Source organism: Embiotoca jacksoni, unplaced genomic scaffold (assembly GCF_022577435.1).
Source record: "Embiotoca jacksoni isolate LCO1_2020_lvr unplaced genomic scaffold, fEmbJac1.0.p SCAF_9, whole genome shotgun sequence".
In the NCBI taxonomy this organism is placed as follows: domain Eukaryota; kingdom Metazoa; phylum Chordata; class Actinopteri; family Embiotocidae; genus Embiotoca; species Embiotoca jacksoni.
Window position 1 is genome coordinate 10,243,796 of NW_027185447.1, and position 20,824 is coordinate 10,264,619.

Consider the following 20,824-nt stretch of genomic DNA (forward strand, 5'->3'; position numbering starts at 1 on the left):
AGAGGAACAGCTACTGCACTCAAGAACCACGATACTGTAGAAATATGTATTTCAAAGTGCGGAAAAATAACAAAAGATGTGACTCAAAGAAATATATATATCTTCATATGTTTATATGTTATATAACTATTAGTATGTATTATATTACGTTATTTTTGGGGGGTTATTTGTTTGAAATTGTATAACATCTCCAGGAGCTCCTGCTGTTTCCATTATAAATCCGCCTTTAACGTAATGCACGGACGTTCAGGACGCAAGCGGCCACCAGGGGACTCACTCTAACTAATTATTTGAACAAATGGCACCTGTTGGGTTGAAAGCAAAAGCCGGGAGTCCGGTCCTCTGTAAATTCCTGTCTCACAACTTCAGAGAACTGGAAAGGCCGAAGCGTGAACACTTGACAGCTTCACATCCAGTCAGAGAAATACCAGGCCAGCCGGAACAGGTGTAGACGACGACTGCTCCTCAGTTTTAGGTAAGAGACGGTATTTCAGAAAGTCGAAAGTCGTTATTATCCATCTGCACGTGTCTCGTGACATTTGTACCCCTGATTGTTAGATATTTATTTGACAACTATGTGATTTTTAATTCGGTTTTGAAAAAAGATAAGATAAGATAAGGTTTATCCTCGCGTGATGTTTCAAGTTTTGAACGGCCCTGAATGGGCCAAGTAAAAGCAGGATGTGTGCAACCAACTCTTCCTCTTTCATTCATGCGTTTTGCTGACGGACTCTTGTCTGTTGTCTGACTACAGTCTGTCCACTTCTGCCACAAGTTATTTTAAAGCTGTACGAGTAATGTGTTTTTTCCTGTTATGCCCTTCCCTGAAAAAAATAAACTAACTTGTGTGGCACAACTGTATTTTTTGATGTTCAGATGTACATGCCCACATAACATTGATTTTATCTGTATGTGTGATTTGAATAGTTTCCTTCCTATTCCCTTGTCTTCATGACTGTGGATGTCCATTAGACAACCCAGAGCGTCTGTTTGTTTCCATCCTCTGGAATACAAAAAGTATCTTCCTGAATTATGAAGGCAGCTGGCTTGAGAATGAAGTTAATTAATTATGACCAAGTAAGAGTGAGTCTCTTGCTGAACAGTGATCACCTAAGGACACGTAGATGTCCTGCATTGCAATTATATCCTGTTTCACATTGCAGGAAACCGCCTCCTATTGTGCCAATGCTGGGTGAAGTTATGGTTGTGTCATGCTCCACGTAGCCAAGTGTACTTCCTGCTGCAGATGACAGATGTCTAAGCAAGGCGTTGTGTGTCACTTATTAACTAGCAGTTGCAGGTGGAGCCTGCAGTGTCACAGCTCACCTGCTGCCACATGGGTCCTGGAGGACCTTGGCCGCAGCAGGTGAATTCAGGTGTGTACTCAGAGGTGTGGTGTGTTTGTTCACACTCCCCTCCTCCCTGTTCTCTGTACCTGCCCTGCGGGACTGTTTCCTAAAGAGACGGCTAGGGAGGAGGTGCAGGGTTGGCTAGATCACCAGCTGCTATGACACTTGCATGGACGCACAAACCAGTTTTGAGGGATTTTTCTCATGCTTGTCTTTTACTTTTACTACAGGAATAGCTCAGCGATTGTGTAGCAAGAAAAGGCAGGTAAAGGTTACAGAGGAGCGTGTGTTAGGCGGTATACCTTCAGGTCAGCCAGTTTGTACAGAATTTTTCTTCTTGTCTGTTTCACAGCCTGAAGAGCAACACCCTTTCTGAAACATGCGGCTGTTTCTACGCCGGCGAATGTCCCCCGTAAAACTGGTGCTCCTTGGGGGAACTCTCTTCATGGTGGTCCTAGTGGTTCTCCAGAGGGATGTTGGCTCTTCGCCTGGCGGGGACCCCTGGCTGCAGGAGCTGGTGGACAAGAAGGACAAAGTGTTGGTGATGGTCCGAGAGGCTGTCCACAACATTGGCTTCCAGATCAGAGCTCCGCAGCCTCCACCGGTGCAGGAGCAGCCCACTCAGGACGTCAACTGCCCCACTGGATTTTACACTCAGGCTGAGCTCAAACCTCACCTAGAGAGGCCGCCTCAGGACCCCCAAAGCCCCGGGGCAGGTGGGAAGGCATTTCAAAAGGACCACATGACCCCAGAGGAGGAGAAGGAGAAGGAGGACGGCATGACACGACACTGTTTCAACCAGTTTGCCAGTGACCGAATCTCACTCAGCCGTAATCTTGGGGATGACACGAGGCCTTTGGAGTAAGTGCATGTTCTCAGAAAAATACATCATAGTTGACTTATCACTGTTTTATCAACAAGTATGCTGAAATGTACACAGGCCAGATAATACCTTGCATTCCAGCCGGGGTCGTGTTCAGGGAGGTAAATTATTACATTCATGTTCTTTAAAAAAAATTCACTTAGTTAAAAAGTCTAATCAGAGTGTGACCATTCAAACACACACAGCATGCAATACACAAGATATTTCAGACTGAGGCATTATTGGTGTTTTAAATACCTTCATTAACTGAAAATGTTTGTCCATCTTGATATCTGTGCACCCTCACAGGCCTTGAGACATTTTTCTCCAAGTGGCTTTTAAATACGAGCTGATAGTGAGTGAATGTCGCACACTGAGCTATTCAGTGTTGGTGAGCAGCCTTATGGTGTGTTATGTGTGTCTCTGCAAGACCTTCTGTGACTTTCATTTCATCAGATATACCTCTCACTCACTTCTTTGTCTCTCCGTCTGTTCTGACGTGGCTCACCTCGCCCAGGTGTGTGGAGAGGAAGTTTCGTCGCTGTCCACCTCTGCCAACGACCAGTGTCATTATAGTCTTCCACAACGAGGCTTGGTCCACACTCCTCAGGACGGTCTACAGCGTCCTGCACACGTCCCCTGCCGCCATGCTCAAAGAAATCATCTTGGTAGATGATGCCAGTATTGCAGGTGGGGGGAAAAAAACATGACCTTGCTTCAATGGTGAAGCAATTGTCTAACAATAGACAATTAGAGGCTTAGAGTTCAGTTTTATTGCTTGTGTGAGGGAAAGTGAAACGTGAGCTGCCAAAGCTACGCTACAGGTGAGTAATAGTATGCAATACCAGTAGTTTCTGAGCAACAGTTGATGCAAACAATATTTATTTTGCTTTTAAATATTGAAAATTTATATAATTTAATTCATGAAATGAGTATTTCAGCATGTCTTCACCTATGTCCGTAGTGAGCTGTTCTCAAGAAAGATACACAGCAATGACAGTGTGTGAAAAGTCCTATATAAATAAACGTAACTTACTTAATACCACAAGCCAGGCAATAATACCATATTTCCAATGGGTACTGCATTAGTTTTGCTTTACAAATCGAAATGTTATTTTTTTTTAATATAAATACAAAAATAATTTAATGTGATGTTTGACATGAACACTGACACTTGTTGTAAATAATAGACATGGAAGAAAATCACCAGGAAGCTCTTGTGTTTTAGGTTTTTTTTTTTTAAATATGTTGTACACATGGTACAGCAGAGAAAATCCGCATATGCTCAAGTTATGTCATTTGTTAATCAAAGTACCCCACCTGTGTATCAGTTCTTCTGTATGTACTATTTTGCTAAACTGCATGTACTGTTACATGTTGCTGTTACATATTCACTGGCAGGTTGAATCTAATTTAATCCCATCATTTCAGTCCTTTTGCCAAGAGAACCTAAGAGAGTGCATTGCCTTTTAAAATACTGATCACTGCAGATGTAATTCATTCAGTGATTTATCAGCTCTGTTTTCACACCTTGAATACACACTCCATAACATTTACTGTTACACCGACCACCCCTCTTGAGTGAATGATTTTGAGTGATCATAGATAGTCATGCACACAGCCACATGTATTATCAGAAACGTCAGTACGTCTTTTTTTTTTTTATAGACAATATTCAGTGGCTGAGCTTGAAATATTTTTTTTTTCAGTTATTTCTGTCGTAACCTAACTCTCACGTGTATTTAAACGTTTCCTACTGTATTCAAACTTGTCTTTTGGCTACAAGAGCAACAGCTTTCTCCCCTACCGTTCAAGGCATGTGGTTTGTAGATTCATTCAAACCGAAACTTGTGAGAAACATGTGGCGTTGATTGTGGTTGTAAAAGTGCTAAGAGGGGAAGTGTGACCCAGTTTTACCAGCAGCGTTTCCACTTCATTGCTATTTCTTCTGACAGTCGTCTCCTGGGTATAAATGTGATGAATGTTTAACTTGTTCTTCTCGGGGACAGTGAGGTGCTTCATGAAACACCAGGCCGAGTTATTTCACTGACCACTAAGTTTAAAGTTTGTCGCGCTGACAACAGTGATGTCAAGCTCTGCCCTCAGTACACTTTGGAAGCCACGTAAGACGGCTTTTGTTTTAAATCGAGACAAGACGAGACTCACGTGATGTTTTATCTCCGCAGAGCATCTGAAGAGCCAACTGGAGGAGTATGTGCGTCAGCTGAAGATTGTCCGGGTCGTGAGGCAGGTGGAGAGGAAGGGCCTCATCACAGCCAGGCTGCTGGGTGCCAGTATTGCTCAGGGGGAAGTTCTCACCTTCCTTGATGCACACTGTGAGGAAACACACACACACGCAAACATCACAACAACAATACATTGACTTTGGCAAAATGATCAAGATTATTTTATGATTAATTTTCTTATACACTTTTGAGATCCATCCATCATTTGTCATGTTTTTGGACCACTGAAAACTACCTTCGCCCTCACATGATGCTTATTAGTAAAAATCGTTTGCATGAATAAATTCACTCTAAATATCTTTTACAGCCAGTTAATACTGGAAAATGAGGGGGGTTAGTTATAACATACTTGAAGCAGATATCTGTATTTAGTCAGAAAACGAACCTGTAATTAGGGAGTGCCTGATTTGAGGCACTTTATCAATTTCATTTGTAGAATAAAAAAATCTATTCTCTAAAATATTCTTCTTATGTTGAGTTACTTTTTATATCCTCCACTTTTCTTCACTTGCTTGTTTGAGTTCTATTTATTTTAGTCCAACAATTCTACCAACGGAGATATATTAAAGTACTTTGCTCTTAATATCTGTGACGATACTGACACAAACAAATTCATAAATAATTGCCTCTTTTTACAAAATATTCTGCTTAGCATAATACCAGCACCTGTGATACTGAGCTATGATCCTGAATATTTGCAGTAATTAAAATTTTACATTGACGTTATCCCGTTCTCTTTCTCCCTGTTTAGGTGAGTGTTTTCATGGTTGGCTGGAGCCACTGTTGGCCCGCATTGTTGAGGAGCCCACTGCAGTGGTCAGTCCAGAAATAAGCACCATTGACCTGAACAACTTTCAGTTCCATAAACCTGTGGCCTCAAACCGTGCTTTCAACCGAGGCAACTTCGACTGGAGCCTGACGTTTGGCTGGGAGGCGATCCCTGAGGATGCAAAGAAGCTGCGCAAGGATGAAACCTACCCTGTAAAGTAAGAAGGATCATGTTGGTTTCACTTTGAACATCCTGAATCATTTAAATGCCTAATGCTTTTGTGTCTGCAAACGTCAGGACGCCTACTTTTGCCGGTGGTCTCTTCTCAGTGTCGAAGAAGTACTTTGAACAAATTGGAACATACGACGACAAGATGGAGATCTGGGGCGGAGAAAATGTGGAAATGTCATTCAGGGTCAGCTTCTGTGTCTGTCTATGCTGTCACAGTTCCACATATTAGTTAATAAGTGTCCCTGTGATGATTTAAGTTTGAGTCTGAATCTAGCCTTCTAACCGTGTCATATGTGATTCCCAGGTGTGGCAGTGTGGGGGTCAGCTAGAGATCCTCCCTTGTTCTCTGGTGGGCCACGTCTTCCGCACCAAGAGTCCCCACACCTTCCCCAAGGGCACAGAAGTCATCACTCGCAACCAAGTGCGCCTGGCGGAAGTCTGGATGGACGACTATAAGAAAATCTTCTATCGCCGCAACAAGAATGCTGCTGTTATGGCCAGTGAGGTCTGTTTTCAAGGATGCAGTGCGAGTTTATGACCATTCCCATGACACATTTTGACTGATGCAACAAGTTGATATATATTAATTTAATTGTTTATACCCTTTCTCACTGTTATAGCACAAGTATGGGGATATTTCTGAACGCCTGAAACTGAGAGAGAATCTTCAGTGCAAGAACTTCACGTGGTACCTAAACACAGTTTACCCAGAAGCCTTCATTCCAGACTTAGCCCCTGAGAAATTTGGAGCAGTGAGTCAAGTTTGTGAATAGCAAAGATATAGCACGCTGCAACTGTGACTGTATCTCACTGTTATTGTGTGCTCATGTTTGCACCAGATTAGAAACTCAGGGTCTCAAACCTGCCTGGATGTCGGTGAGACCAATCACGGAGGTAAACCCGTGATCATGTATCAGTGTCACAACATGGGAGGCAACCAGGTACAGAAACCATGACTCGGTGTAAAATTAAGAACTGAAGATAGTTGAATGCCTGCTGAGGCAGTTTGGATCTAACTTGATGATTGTGTCTTCCAGTACTTTGAATATTCATCTCATAAGGAGTTGCGTCATAACATTGGAAAGCAGCTGTGTCTTCATGCAGCGGCCCAGTCAGAGCCAGTGAAGATTGAGCTGTGCCATCTGAAGGGGAAGGGTACCAGTTTGACACCACAACAGGAGTGGGTCTTCACAGAGGTGAGGAGGACTTGGGACAACAGCAAAACTTTAACATTTTTGGCAAATGTATTTATTTGCTTTCAGGATAGATAACATGATCATATCTGTCTGTTTAATTTAAAGCTACAGCTATCTGCCAGTTAGCTATGTCTACTAAAGTGACTTAAAACATGGAAAAAAATGCCACCTTCTTGTTTCTGCTTGTCACCTCGAGATTGCTGTACAACCAGTGTGCAGTCTGGAAAGTCAGTGCAACCAGCAAAAACATTGTGGCTTATAAGCCTCTTGCATGCTGTCTAAGAATGCACACGGCTGTTGTGAAATTACCAGAAATGGATGTAACGTTTAAATGAATCACCTGCATAACTGTCGGCTCGATTTGGCTATTTTCATTCTCTGTTTCATACACACAATAAATATACGGATGGTTTATATTCATCGACAGTATATTGCTACTTAATAAAAAAATAAACATTTTTGTCCGGACGTGTGTAACATCGATATATTGTGGCGTTCCACAACAGCTGCAGCTTTACTTGCCACCACAATTTAAAAATAAGTTTGTGGTCTTGCCCCTTTTACTACGTAGATAGCAACCATCAAGTGTGAGAAGTGTCCAGCATTTCATACTTAATTTTTTGGTTATGAGAACACCATCTAGATACTTGTAGTTGTTGTAAGTGTGTTATACACTCAAAATGTTTCCAGGTGAGGCCTGTATGCTAAGCTAAGCTAACTAGCTACTGGCTTTAGCTCAATATGTACCAGACAGACATGAGTGATTTTCTCATCAAACTCCAAAAATAAGGGGAATTTCCCTCTCCTATGTCAAACTATTCATTTAACCATTCTTTGTTGAATACATACAAATGTTATGAAGTGTATTTATTTATTGATTTAAGCTTTGCTATTGATTCTCTTTTTGTCTGATGTTAATCTCCAGCAAAATCTTCTGAAGAATCCTAGCAGTGGGAAATGTTTACAGCTGAAAGGAGCCCAGATTCAGATGGACCACTGTAATGCTGCTGATCTCTATCAGCACTGGACCTTCAGCTGACCTCCGAGGCTGCACATCAGGTGACCCCTGGAACCTTGTGTCCCCCTCCTCAGACTCGGCACCGAGAAGCCAGATCAACATTGATGCAGTAGCTGTGGAGCTTTGGACATTTGGCCGTACTGAATGGACAATGAAAGGTGGACTAAGGAAAGACAGTCACATCTGTTGAAAACCTTCGGGTTGGTCTTAACTCATTTTAAATTTATTTATGAAAGAAGCTCAAGATGGACATTTGACGGTGGCTGGGGATCTTCAGACAGAGTGTGGACTTTGCATTTAGGAGCAGCAGCTTCATTGTGGCAAAGCTAAACATGAAAAGGCTTTGAATGGCAATGTTCGTAATTCACTGCATTTACACTCCAGCTTGGAGAGTAACAAATAATGACAGATGCTGTCTGACGGTGAATGTTAAAAAGGTAACAATATGCACAAAGAGTGAGAGATGTTTGATTTTTAAATAAGAAATTCTGTCTTATTTGATCAATGATCATTTGTGTACAATAAATGATGAATATTTGTTGTACCATAAGTTTTCTAGAACACCATTTCTGAAGGTTTCATTGGTAAATATTGGATTTATTACTAATGTCTTTGGTTAGTCATGGTCAATTACATTGTGTATACAGTACTGAATTTATTATAGTGTTAGAACTTTCCTTTTATGGTTAACCTTGGTTTTGGTCAGTATTGATTGATGAAGTGCACTATTTCCTGAAGGAATGACCAACTTAACGACTTTTTGTGGTGGTTCAGTAACCACCACAAAAAGTCGTTTTAAATATTATCCAAATATTAAATCATTGGGATTTCAAGCCACAGAGGCGTTAAGTCACCAGCCTGGAAACGTGACAAGATTAATGATTCAATTTACAACCTGTGTCAACTACCACGCCAGAGTTTATGTCCTGTTAAGAACTCTCTCTGCAAACAAAGTGTTAAGACTTTGTCAGAGGTACCTGTTAATGTTTGCGCAACATTTACTCAAGAACTAGTTTAGGAGCAAGAAAACATTCCTGGCAAATTGTAGCCTCATCTGAAAAGACCTGAGATGTGGGTTGAACGTGAAAGTAAATGGGCAGGATGTCCAACCCAGATCTGATGGAATGCGAGTACTATAGATATTTATAATGTGTACCATACACACAACCTGCTGAACTATATAGGGGCTGAGTACAACTCATGTTGAGTTGTACTTGACATGAGGGCATTTTTTTTCTTTGCAACAATAGGTGGCAGCAGAGAGTGGCTGAGTTTTTCTGCAAGGCAAGGAGGACAACTGAAATTTCACCACACAATGTGTGTCAGGTAGCCATAGGGAAATAGGTGTTCACAGTAGGGACAGACTGAGAGCAGATGGACCACAAGATGAGCGCCGAGCCTTTGACTCGCTCTGAGGTGTTTGGACAGCTCAGGAGGGAGCTCTATGGAGAGGAGCAGTCACGTCATTCTAGCACACACGTATTCATCATCCTGGGAGCGTCTGTGAGTACAAACTCCGAAGTTCTTACTAATATAATTTCCATTTCTAACAGTTTAAAGATCTCTTGTTTGCTCTATTGTCACATCTCCCTTTTAGACTTAACAAATTCCAAACAGTTTTAGTGGAGTGTTTGAAGTGAAAGGGGCCCAACAGAGGTGACACAAAGCCTCACTGCAGAACAATTCACTGGGCAATATTGAAGTGTGGTAATCGGAGAATGAAGGCCAGGGAATGAGCACATGTTAACTGAAATGTGCTGCATCTACTATTTCATTTGTCAAGCGCCAGTAAAAGGGGATCATTATGGAGCAAAAACATTTTGACTGTTCGTAGTGTTGAGCTAGGAACAAATTCCAAAGGAATCCTGCTCGAAGTGTGTGATCCAAGTTCTTTGAAAATCTCTGGTTAGTTTTTTATCTCATATTACTCAGCAGATCCTCTCACTCCACTGTGACTGTTTTTTTTTTCCAAAATGTACTTACTCTTTGGACTCTGTCACTGTGATTAGCAAGAGAAGTTAATGATCAGTTCTGTGTCGTTTATTGTATTATTTTCACAGGGAGATCTTGCTAGAAAGAAGATCTATCCAACTTTATGGTGAGTGAAGGATTGCAACACACACAGTGACGACAGAGTTGCTTTGAGATTGTTGGTGCCCTCATATTATTTGGAGTTTGACCTTTGGTCAAAGTGTTCTGATTCACTGCTTTTGACTGACTCTGTCCCTCTTTAGGTGGCTCTTCAGAGATGGCCTGCTACCAGACAACACACACTTTGTGGGTTATGCCCGGTCTAACCTGACGGTCGGGGACATCAAGGCAGCATGTCTGCCTCATATGAAGGTGTTGCATTTAAGGCTCCTTGTTTGGCTCTCTGAAACAAGATTGTGGATTGTTCAGAGTGTGTTTTGAGGAATTATTTTCCATATTTCCCCCAGGTCACTGATGAAGAGAGGGACTGTCTATCAGTCTTCTTCAGTAGGAACACCTACCTGAGCGGCAGGTATGATGATAGCAGCTCCTTTGACCAACTCGACAGCCATTTGTCATCTCTGCCCGGGGGAGCTGACGGCAACCGACTTTTTTACCTGGCTCTGCCACCTAGTGTCTACCACCATGTCAGCACAAACATCAGAAACCACTGCATGAGCAGCAAGTTAGTATCTGTTCAGTCTCTAAAGACGCATGAACATGCTTTTTGATCGCATTATTAAAATCAGCTTTGTTTGTGGCAGAGGTTGGAACAGGGTCATTGTTGAAAAGCCCTTTGGTCGTGACCTGCAGAGCTCACAGGAGCTGTCAGCCCACCTCTCCTCCATGTTCACCGAGGACCAAATCTACCGTATAGATCACTACCTGGGGAAAGAGATGGTGCAGAACTTCATGGTGCTCAGGTAAGAAGCTCAACATACACATTTTTAATACTTTATCACAGCTATAAACCTAAAGGTTGTCACAGAGGATAGCAAAATTTACAAAGTACTCATTCCACTATATCTCCATTCTTTGTTTAGTTTCAGAAGTGTTTTATTCTCTCACTTCAAGGTTTGGAAATCGTATTTTTGGACCCATATGGAACAGGAACAGTGTGGCCTGTGTGGTCCTCACCTTCAAGGAGCCCTTTGGCACTCAGGGCCGTGGAGGGTACTTTGATGACTTTGGTATCATTCGGTGAGAGACCGTGTATTCAGACAGATGTGGAAAAAACTGTTGCTGTCACAATGGAAACTTGAAACACTGATTTCTCTTTATGTAGAGATGTCATGCAGAACCATCTCCTTCAGATGCTGTGTTTGGTTGCAATGGAGAAACCTGCTTCCATCAATCCAGATGACGTGAGGGATGAGAAGGTAACGCCAGGAATTAACAGGAATTTGTCTTCAATAATGAGATTATCAGGTCATTGTAATCTCATTGTCCTGCGTTTTTTTTTTACTAACTTTTTTCATTGTGCTGCAGGTGAAGGTGTTGAAGTGTATAGCTCCTGTTGCAGTGTCTGATGTGGTGCTTGGCCAGTATGTCGGTGACCCCAAGGGGGAGGGTCAGTCCAAACTGGGTTACCTTGACGATCCCACTGTACCAAAAGGCTCCTGCACACCAACTTTCGCCACCACAGTGCTCTATGTCCAGAATGAAAGATGGGATGGTGAGGCTTTATTCCAGCTCTTTGTTTCTTTTTCGTCTTTTAGTCAACATTTTATGACAGCACCACTGATTTTTCTCTGCTTTTCTACCTGTCCATCCATCCATCCCTCAGGAGTTCCTTTCATTCTGCGTTGCGGTAAAGCTCTAAATGAGAGGAAAGCAGAGGTTCGCCTGCAGTTCACTGACGTGCCAGGAGACATCTTTGGTGAGCGCTGTCAGAGGAACGAGTTGGTGGTGCGTGTGCAGCCAGACGAAGCCATTTACTTGAAGATGATGACCAAGAGGCCGGGGGTTTACTTCAGCCCTGAGGAGACTGAGCTGGACCTCACCTACAAGAGCAGATACAAGGTGCTATAGCCTTATGTAACTCCAAGTATTCACTGTAATCAATCATTCATGTCCAACTATCAGTCTAAAAATAATCAAGTTTGTATTGTTAGTGTGTTAACTTAGTTATTGTCAGCAATGCAAATGTCAATTGATTCTTGATATACATTGATCACAATTTTTAATTTCAATTTAAGTAAAACTAATGCTGTTAATTTTTGAATGTAAAATTCATGTGAAGATGTTGAGATGAGATTAATTACGTTTACTAAATATGTATTATATCAGCTGAGATGCCCTCCAATCCCTCCCCCTTGTCCCTGCACAGGATAAAGTGGGTATAGATAATAGATGGATGGATAATATAATATAATGCCAAGAAATATAATATAAAGGCTGAGGGTGTAGTTCTTCTTGTTTACACTGATATAGTGGAATATCATGAAGGACTCATCCTTGTGTAATTAATGTTGGTCACTGAACCTGAAATAAGCATTCAAGTAATTTTCAACAGCTGCCATCTATTTGCAGAATGTGAAGCTCCCAGATGCTTATGAGCGACTGATACTGGATGTCTTCTGTGGAAATCAGATGCACTTTGTCCGCAGGTTGGTAGCATCATTTGCTGTTGAAGTTCTTTGAGAAAAGATGCAAACATTTTCAAACTTATCTCCTTGTGTCTCTTGCGTTCAAGAGTTTTATATGAGCATAAACCTGATTCACACTGCATTTTTTTCAGCTCTCAGCTGAGTGGTAGATTTGAAAAAGGTTCACAAATAAGTTATTTCCATTTGAACTGCTTGTCTTTCTGTCCCAGCGATGAGTTGCGGGAGGCCTGGAGAATCTTCACCCCACTCCTCCACCAAATAGAGAAAGAGAGGGCAAACCCCATTTCTTACATATATGGAAGGTAAAGTGTGTTTTATGAGACAGAAACAAGTCCAGTTCATGATGCACATGAACATTTTTCAGTGATCACTTCTCTTCCTCCTGTTTGTTGTGTCCACAGTCGTGGTCCAAACGAAGCGGACGATCTTGTGAAGAGGGTGGGCTTTCGCTATAAGGGAACATACAAGTGGGTGCAGCCCCACACATCCTGATGCTGTCCGTCACAGGCATTAAATCACATTAAAACATTAACACCACTGTAAGAAAGTTCACAAACAATAACGTTTACCCGAGTCACTGCTGTAGCACTTTTGATTTTGTCTGCATGAACAAAAGAAACCACTGACTTACCTCTAATCATAGAAGAATACATTTTGAAATATAAAAAAAACTAACAACCTGATTTAACATGTCGATCTGAAGTGACTAATTAAAATTATCAATCACTCTTTTGTCTGTACTTTTTTTTAAAGAATTGTTACACCTATGATCAGTCACGAAGAGCTGGAAGAGCTACACCTTGCATAATATTTATCATCAGCAGGTCTCTGTTTACAGTCATCACTAAACTATGATGATGTAGAATGTGATTCACATAAAGCCACACCAAGTACTATTAAACCAGGACGACTTGTTGGTCTGGTTTGTAACAACAGAGGGCCCTCTTAATAACAGTCACATAGAAGACACATTAAAATGTCCTGCGTCAGGTAAGAACAATTTCCAGGTAGGTTTTTGAAGCTTAACTTCAAATCAAAACTGTAAATAACTCTTAATAACATGTTGTTAATCTCTAAAACTGCATGAGTGAGTTGTAACATTTCTCTTTTACATTTTAAAATCAGTTTGATTTCTATCAGCTGCCTGCATCAAACTGATGTTGTCTTGTCACTTTGTCTCTACCAGGTCTGTGGGCTGACTGGAATAGCACATGCATGCACACAATTTCTCACACACTCTGACCAATAACAGCCCATTCAGTGATCCTGCCAGTACTCGGAGGGCTGTGGGAAATACAGAAAGGACGAACATGTGTCTAAACAAGCTCTGGGACTGTTGTACTTTCCTTCTTTCCCTGTCTTTCCCGTCTCATTTGATTTTTTTTTCACATTTACTAAATTCAATAATAGTTTGATGGTCCATTAGTATGAACATAGCAAAGTTTAAAAATATATATATATATTTTTTTTTAAGTTACTCATTTATAAATCAGATTAGCTTGAGTCAAACTAAAAGAAAATAAAATGTTACAACGGCATGATTGTTCATGTTAAAAACAAGGAAGCTATTGCTGATTATATTTAATGTCAAAGACAAACAGCACTGGTGAACTAATGTAGACAACAATAAAGTGAGTCAGGTCTTTATCGTATAAAGATATTTTTTGTTTGTTAACTTCTGTTGTCATTTGCCTTTACTTTATTCTCTGGAAGCAAATGTGGGCAAAATGTGGATCAAATTTACAGACCAAAAACTGGCACACACACTGAATACATTATCAGGTTAAAAGAGTTTTGTGCAGAAAAAAACCTGCACTATAGATAAGTGTAGAATTTAGCAAGTATGCAATTGTGTTTTTAAAGAGAACCTATTATACTTTGACATATTTTCTGTCATACATATACAATATTACACTGTTGGATGTTCATTTTAAAGGTGGCCAATGAGGTAAATGTATGAAAAAGTAACAGCTCTGAACACTTGATTTTTTTTTTTTTTTTATATGGTTAGCACATTTCCCACACATACGTCTATCAACAAGGAACTGTGAATCATAGATAACTGTTCTAGTGGAAGCAGAATATTAAAATAAAAACCTGAAAAGGAGCATAATGTCCTCTTTAAAGAGGGGTATTCAACAAACACATCGACGAATAAATAGTTGTTTTCCTTATGACAATTAGAAAATGTATAAAAGTACCTGAAATATCAGGGAACTCTTTGGCCATGACAGACTGCAAGGCTGGCTATTCTTTTGGTGAATTCACAAATTAGCCTCCCCATACTCAGTCCATTCTTCACTTTTTTCCTCATCATCCAAAGTTTAGGTAAGACTATTTGTGTGAGAAGCATCTTCTTTCACAATTGTCTCGTTCCTAGCTGCAGCCGTTGATGGCTTCTCCGTCCTCAATGCCCCTGGCATACAGACGCACCAGCTGGCCATGAATCCTGCGAGAGGTGAATACAGTGAAACAGTGACAAATCATTTTTGTGTACCTCAGGTAATTGAGCTTTAATTCATTTTTAACCTGACATATCATAACATGTGAGGATAATACACGGTAAGAGATTACTGAAAACACAGCATGTAGAGTTTTGCTCTCTTACTTGCAGAGGATCTCGGTGAAAGGCAGAATCTCTCCATCGCAATTCCACACTGACACAGCAGGAGCTTTACTGCAACACAGACCACACAGGAAGGGTGTTGCTGTTTTCTGCTCGTTTGTCATTTCTTGCTCCACGACTCTCTCTGCCAGGTGTAGCTGAGACCCGTTTCTGCTTACAGTGTCCACAGATCCTCTCTCTTCGTCTATACTGCCACTCTGCCCCACAAATTCCTCATGTTCTTCCTCTTTGCCTTCTGGCAGGTAGAAACGGACTGCCTTCACACGATGGACCTCCACAAATGGCAGGTCAAACTAGGAGAAGTAAAGATTGGGTCAAGCAGTTTTTAAACTTGTCAGTCCAGCTTTGTTTTCATGTGAAAAGCCCGTACCTGGTCCTGTGTGCTTGTGTGCCTGTAGAGGAACTTGAGGAAGCCCAGTGGGTGAGTGTCCCACACCAGGATGAGGTCCCCTGTTCCGTCCGCCAGGTGAGCAGAGGGAGAGAGGCCCAGAGGACTCTTAGCACATGAGCTGGACATACAGGTGAGAGACACACACCTGAAACGGCCCTCCACACTCACCCACTCACCTGAAGAGACAAAGAAAGAGAGACGTGATTCTACAATAAAAAAAAAAAAAAAAGTTGCGAGATACTTGAATGGTCGTGAATAGATTTTTAGGATAGGGGAGCAGAAATGGCATATTTCTAGTACAAAAGGGTTCTTTTAAGTTTTAGAATATTCATTCAAGTGAAATACCTTAGACTCATTTACATTATCCAAATAAAAGTGTACAACTTCACAAGAGGTTGCAGTGTGACTTTTAAAGTGGTCACAAGCCAAAAAGGCTGCATTAACAGCTATAGTGTGGGGCTTCATATTCAAGGCCCTCCCAAACGATCACATAGTGCAGATTGAACCTTCCACCGCCAGATAAATATCACTGTACATCTCAAAGTATAGATGTTTTTTACATCTGTTGCCTGGTGTTACATTCTTGGATAAATGCAAACTGGCCATGCTCTATGAGCAGAGCACCAGAGACCTCTGCCAGCCAAGCTAGCTAATTTCCATTTTAGCACTAGGCTTGCTTGAATCAGGAGAGAATATTTCAATCACGCAGCTCTTCTAGATTTTACAAATATTGTCAGACCAAATGGATAAAATTCTAACAGTAATACCAGTCATTTTTGTGAGGGCTGTGATGCCTTTTATTTCATTTATCCACAATTATTCAGTTTTACAACTGCGATCACTTGTGACGGAGGAGACCACAGCGGAGCCTATGACGTAAGCACGTGCAGCTTTAAATTATACATGATTGGTGCTAAATGAGCTAAAACATACAAATCACAAACCTCACATACATTTATGGTGTCTGTGCTGTTACCTTCTGTGTCAACACTGAACTTGTTGAGGTGGGAGCTGTACATGGAGCCTGAAGCTGAAGAGTGGGGGAAAAGTCCTTCTGTGCTTCTGGAGCACACACTGCACCTACAAACACACACAACACAAAGCGTTACCCTCTGCTCTGTGAAATAACAAGCTCCTCGACCTTAACACCCGTTCATGAGGACATTATAAACCATTTGCAGACAGTCAGAAGATGCTGCCTCAGACAAAGACTAAGGCACTGCTCACTCTGACAGGAGACCGAGGCTCACCTTTCATCAAGATCAAGTTCCTCTTGCCATGGTTCCTACCCTCCTTAAGGTGCATCAAACACCTGAGTCCCTGCTGCAGGTGGTAACAGCTACGGTGTCTCAAACAGTGAATTAGAACCATTTCACTGGTGCTGGCACTTTATTTCTTATTAAATGATTTAGTGATTACAACAAGGTTAAAACCCTCCTCATTTTTGGATAACTTGAGTTAGGACTCACAGATAGACTGAGAATGAATTAGTAACCCAAAAAATGTAAAAGTTTTTCACAATTTAAATTGTTACTATGGATTTCTTCCAATGCTGCCACCTTTTCTTTGTCATTACTCTTAAGGTGGTATTGGTGAGTAATAAATCAATTTCACGTCACAGTCCCATCATATCGGGAAGTTTAGAGAACAGTGATCCTCAATTCATGGTTAAATTAATCTCTGTTATACCTGAAATGTACAGAGGAAATAACATGAACCTAATAAATACTCAGTGCTTGGGAAATAACATTATGAAATGGAGAAGTAGAGACTGCACAACACATGACACTCCCACGCTGTTTTATGGAATTAAAATACAGAGAATAATCTAGTGTGTTCACTTTTCTGTCTTTGTGTTGTATTGATTGTTAACTGTGCTGTGTAAACACTGTTCTGTGTGTAATTATTTGTCAGTAGTTAGTGTTTTACCCTGAGAGGCAGCGTGTTTTATCTCTGGGGCTGGAGAGTAGTGGGTCTGCTGGTAGATACTGAACTACGCCTGTGTAGCTTCTGTTGCTTAGGTACACCATGGTGCCTAGACAAAGGAGAGCAATTAGGTTAGCTAAAAACACCAGACGTACACACATTTTCAAAACAGAACATACACAGCGAGTTTGTTACATAAAATTATTTAAAAAAAGGAGCACATCGGTCACATGAAGGCCTTTCATCCTCGTCATATCAAAGATAGTTTCATCATACATTTTTCACTTCATGCTATAAATAAATACAGATAATCTAATGCAATTGAGCATACAGTCATCTCCGCTCTCTCAATGAGTCATGAGTCTAGACCTGAATAGTCATATCTGAGAGGTCCCATCCAGCGGTGTTTTTCACTCTCAGCCAGTACATCCCCGTAGAAGCCGTAGCCCAGCAGAGACACCGAGTACCGCACCAGAGCAGAGGCATGATGAACTGAACCCACATCCAAAGGCTGAGAGTCTCCTGCGAGGTATTGTGTGAAATCAGGGGGAACATACAAGTTACAGTATGGAGCTCAAAGTTAACCAAACTGACAAAAGTGCTTCATTTTAATGAAAATCTTTCCTCACCAATGACAATGTGCAAAGCAGAAGTAACGGGGTCGATCACTCCCACTGTGGCAAAACACACACAGTCTGTGGAACCTGCAGCAGATATTATACATCAGATTGTGTGCATCACAGCTCTGAATTTATCACCATCAGTTTGTGAACAGCACAGTAACCTGCAGGGATGATGCCGATATGAAGAGGACAAGGCTGCAAAGTGGCAGCGGGATCATTCTCACAAAGACCTGCCTCTTGTTGAGTGCGCCCGATCAAACCGTGAAGTATTTCGCTGAACATGCCATCCCCGCCCACACACACCACACTGTTGTAAACAAACACAAGAGCTTCTGTTATGACAACTCCCAGCAAGCTTAGCTGTAACAATGCAGGATTTACACTGTGGTTCTGAGAGCGCTTACCCATCAAAGCCTGTCAGGTCTTTCTTCAGGAGGTGGTCTCTGGCCTGGTTCGCCCGCTCAGTCACTAAACAATGAGTATTATGATCACAAGCGCACTGAAAATTGGTTTCATTCATTATATTTGTTGTACTCAAGTGGGTCAGTTTTAGGCTTTCTGTCAGATAAAATATAACCCTTCACCCAGAAGAGCATCAAGTCTTCATCAGTAACATATTAACCTCTCTCAAAACAGATAAAGGAAGTCTTTGCTTGTAGCCTTTTACCTATTACATGAGAGCTGATGCCAGCCAGCTCAAACAGAGGGGCAACCAGAGTATGGTAGATCTGTCTTCCTTTTTCCTTTCCTCCAAACGGGTTAATGAACACCAAAAGTCTATGTGGACGCAAGGGACCTGAAAGAAACATGGAATATGACAGGTTGGTGATCCTCTGACATGCAGCTGATGGAGGATTTGAAAATGATTGAACATTAGTAGTAACATAGTGGCCCATAAGAGCTGTAATGTCAGCTGAGTGCCTCATCCAATTATCCATCCCTACTGTGAGTTTTGAGAGCAGTCCTGAGGTGTTTTGTCCACTGGTCTCTGAGGACCCGACTGGGGCAGCTGAACTGGGTCCGGCCCAGTCTCCATTGCAACCCATAAGAGCCCCCACCGCTGCTACGCTTCACGTAGAAAACTAGAAGTGGATGAAAGTTAAAAACAAACACGCTGTGAAACCACAGCATCAACCATTGCACCGCGGGGGAGTACAGGCACGTATTTGAAGCCACCATGGAGTAAGAGGTAATTCTACGTGTATGCTTCTTGTTCAAACTCTCACCTATTTAAAACTTGGTTCCCTTTAAGTTGTGTTATTGTTAACCTGAGCGTTGACAGTGGCCTCGGCCTTTGTGATACTCGAGAGTCTCAAAAGAGAACCCACCTGTGAAATCTTTGTCTGTGTCCTCAACGGACTTCTGGGGCAGGATCTTCACCCGGCCCTCCTCCACTCCAACCACCTCTGCCACAGGTACTGAAACTTGAATCACACACATACACACACACACTGGACATTTTGACCCCTGGAAAGACAGTAAACCTTCCTCACAGATGGTGTTTCTTTCTCGTCATAGAAGTTAATGCACAGGTGTAATCAAGAGCATAAATAATAGATACATCCCATTTAGCTGTTCTGTAGTCAGGGCCGTCTTAGAGACCTTTTTCACTGAAGACACGTGACAGCAGGAAACGCACAGGTGTAAATAATAAAACCAAAGATAGCCGAATTCTATTCAGCTGCTTCAGATTCTGGTGTGGTTTATGCAGGGTCACACTGTCTTGGCTTACTGGGACACCTGAACAGAACTGAGCCATTGTTTGTGTTATTAGGGACACCTGCCAAAATGTCTGCTGTGAGAAAAAGGACTATTGTGCATGCTGGCATTCTGACGCACCTTAAAGGAGCGGGGTCATCGTTAGTGGCAACGCCTGTATGATAAATCAGAATGTGCTATAGATTTGTTTATACACTTCTTATCTTCACATTGTGTTTGAAGGTAAAAAAATATATATATACATTGGAGGCATTGTGCTGTTGAGAAAAAACAAACAAAGTTTGATATTTCCCAGATAAACCTTACATAGGCTATAGTGTCTTGCCAGGAGGTGTGTGTGTGTGTGTGTGTGTGTGTGTGTGTGTGTGTGTGTGTGTGTGTGTCTGTTTTTTCCAGAGCCTGTGTTTTTCAGTAAACTACCTCAGCAGGTTTGGTGTCATGTTTGTGCCGTTCAACTCGTTCTTCATGTTTTCTACAAGGCAATTTTAGGCCCAATAGAAGCATTCCCTCCCTGTAATAGTCCTAAATGACATGCAGGGTTACATGAACGTTTTTGTTTATTGTGTTTCCTTGGCTGCCTATAAAGGATGAATGCAGTATTGCCTGTTAAACATCCTGTTCAAGCCAGTATACGCAGATGGGGATGGCTTTAAACAAGTGTTATGCTGTAAAGTATTCCCCTGCGTGTGCATAATTTAATGATATGTGTCAAGTTAGTTGAAAACAAACCCAAAAGCAAGGTAATAACATTGTAAACATTTGCGGTGCTCTTATTTAACTATAAGCCTGTATTCTGGTATATCTCGCCATTAGATGGATATTAGACAGTTTGGGAGAGTTCAGAGTCACTTACCTGTTTCCTTATCATGATTCTTCTTATCTACCTCGGTCCATTTGAAATGCCAGCCAGTCAGGGCCGCCCGATATCTTTTACTCCCGACCCACAAACTTGACTCCAACTTCAAATCCGTCTCCATCTGGAACAACGCTTCCTCTCACAGCATCGCTCTTTCTCGTCCCAAAACACCTTCCTGATCACATTTCACACGCACAACTTTTACATCTGTGAGAGGACCAGCAGCAGGTTGACAATCTGATCTCGCCCTCAGTCGTCCACCAGAGTCCTCATCAGACATGTGAAAGTTTTCATCTTTGCTCGAGCTGAACGTAAAACACTTTCATTATTCCCTTGACATGTTGAAGACACTGCGAGTGTTATCCTAAGGAAAAAAAAAAAAAAAAAAAATCCGTTTGCTCTCCATTCCCTCCCCCTGATGACACCTGCCTG

The 20,824-nt window shown here is 41.6% G+C and overlaps 3 protein-coding genes across 6 annotated transcripts; 2 read left to right on the forward strand and 1 right to left on the reverse strand.

The window, feature by feature from the left end:
* Window positions 1-321: 321 nt before the first annotated feature.
* galnt6 (UDP-N-acetyl-alpha-D-galactosamine:polypeptide N-acetylgalactosaminyltransferase 6 (GalNAc-T6)) lies at window positions 322-8,203 on the forward strand. 2 transcript variants are annotated; one of them, XM_069141124.1, is made up of 11 exons: window positions 322-475; window positions 1,702-2,210; window positions 2,729-2,901; window positions 4,398-4,547; window positions 5,209-5,443; window positions 5,524-5,641; window positions 5,762-5,962; window positions 6,078-6,209; window positions 6,297-6,398; window positions 6,495-6,653; window positions 7,579-8,203. In XM_069141124.1, the coding sequence occupies exons 2-11, from the start codon at window positions 1,729-1,731 to the stop codon at window positions 7,690-7,692; spliced, it is 1,866 nt and encodes a 621-aa protein (XP_068997225.1). In that variant the 5' UTR covers window positions 322-475; window positions 1,702-1,728; the 3' UTR covers window positions 7,693-8,203. The 2 variants fall into 2 exon arrangements, with proteins under 2 accessions (XP_068997225.1, XP_068997226.1); XM_069141125.1 differs by lacking the exon at window positions 322-475 and adding an exon at window positions 1,558-1,614.
* Window positions 8,204-8,979: 776 nt separating this feature from the next.
* Window positions 8,980-13,888, forward strand: LOC138193227 (glucose-6-phosphate 1-dehydrogenase-like). Of its 3 annotated transcripts, XM_069141128.1 has the most exons (12): window positions 8,981-9,174; window positions 9,732-9,769; window positions 9,906-10,014; window positions 10,110-10,327; window positions 10,407-10,565; window positions 10,717-10,842; window positions 10,928-11,021; window positions 11,131-11,317; window positions 11,429-11,664; window positions 12,175-12,251; window positions 12,461-12,553; window positions 12,653-13,888. In XM_069141128.1, exons 1-12 carry the CDS (start codon window positions 9,046-9,048, stop codon window positions 12,741-12,743), a joined length of 1,557 nt encoding a protein of 518 aa, XP_068997229.1. In that variant the 5' UTR covers window positions 8,981-9,045; the 3' UTR covers window positions 12,744-13,888. The 3 variants fall into 3 exon arrangements, with proteins under 3 accessions (XP_068997228.1, XP_068997229.1, XP_068997230.1); XM_069141127.1 differs by having other exon boundaries at window positions 8,980-9,174; window positions 11,131-11,664; XM_069141129.1 differs by lacking the exon at window positions 10,717-10,842.
* LOC138193226 (ceramide kinase) lies at window positions 13,794-20,745 on the reverse strand. The gene is made up of 13 exons (XM_069141126.1): window positions 20,390-20,745; window positions 19,146-19,241; window positions 18,762-18,899; window positions 18,485-18,613; window positions 18,222-18,285; window positions 17,979-18,124; window positions 17,824-17,898; window positions 17,564-17,716; window positions 17,198-17,303; window positions 16,245-16,348; window positions 15,248-15,444; window positions 14,860-15,170; window positions 13,794-14,700 (listed from the first exon to the last, which is right to left on the reverse strand). The coding sequence occupies exons 1-13, from the start codon at window positions 20,511-20,513 to the stop codon at window positions 14,628-14,630; spliced, it is 1,716 nt and encodes a 571-aa protein (XP_068997227.1). The 5' UTR covers window positions 20,514-20,745; the 3' UTR covers window positions 13,794-14,627.
* Window positions 20,746-20,824: the final 79 nt, after the last annotated feature.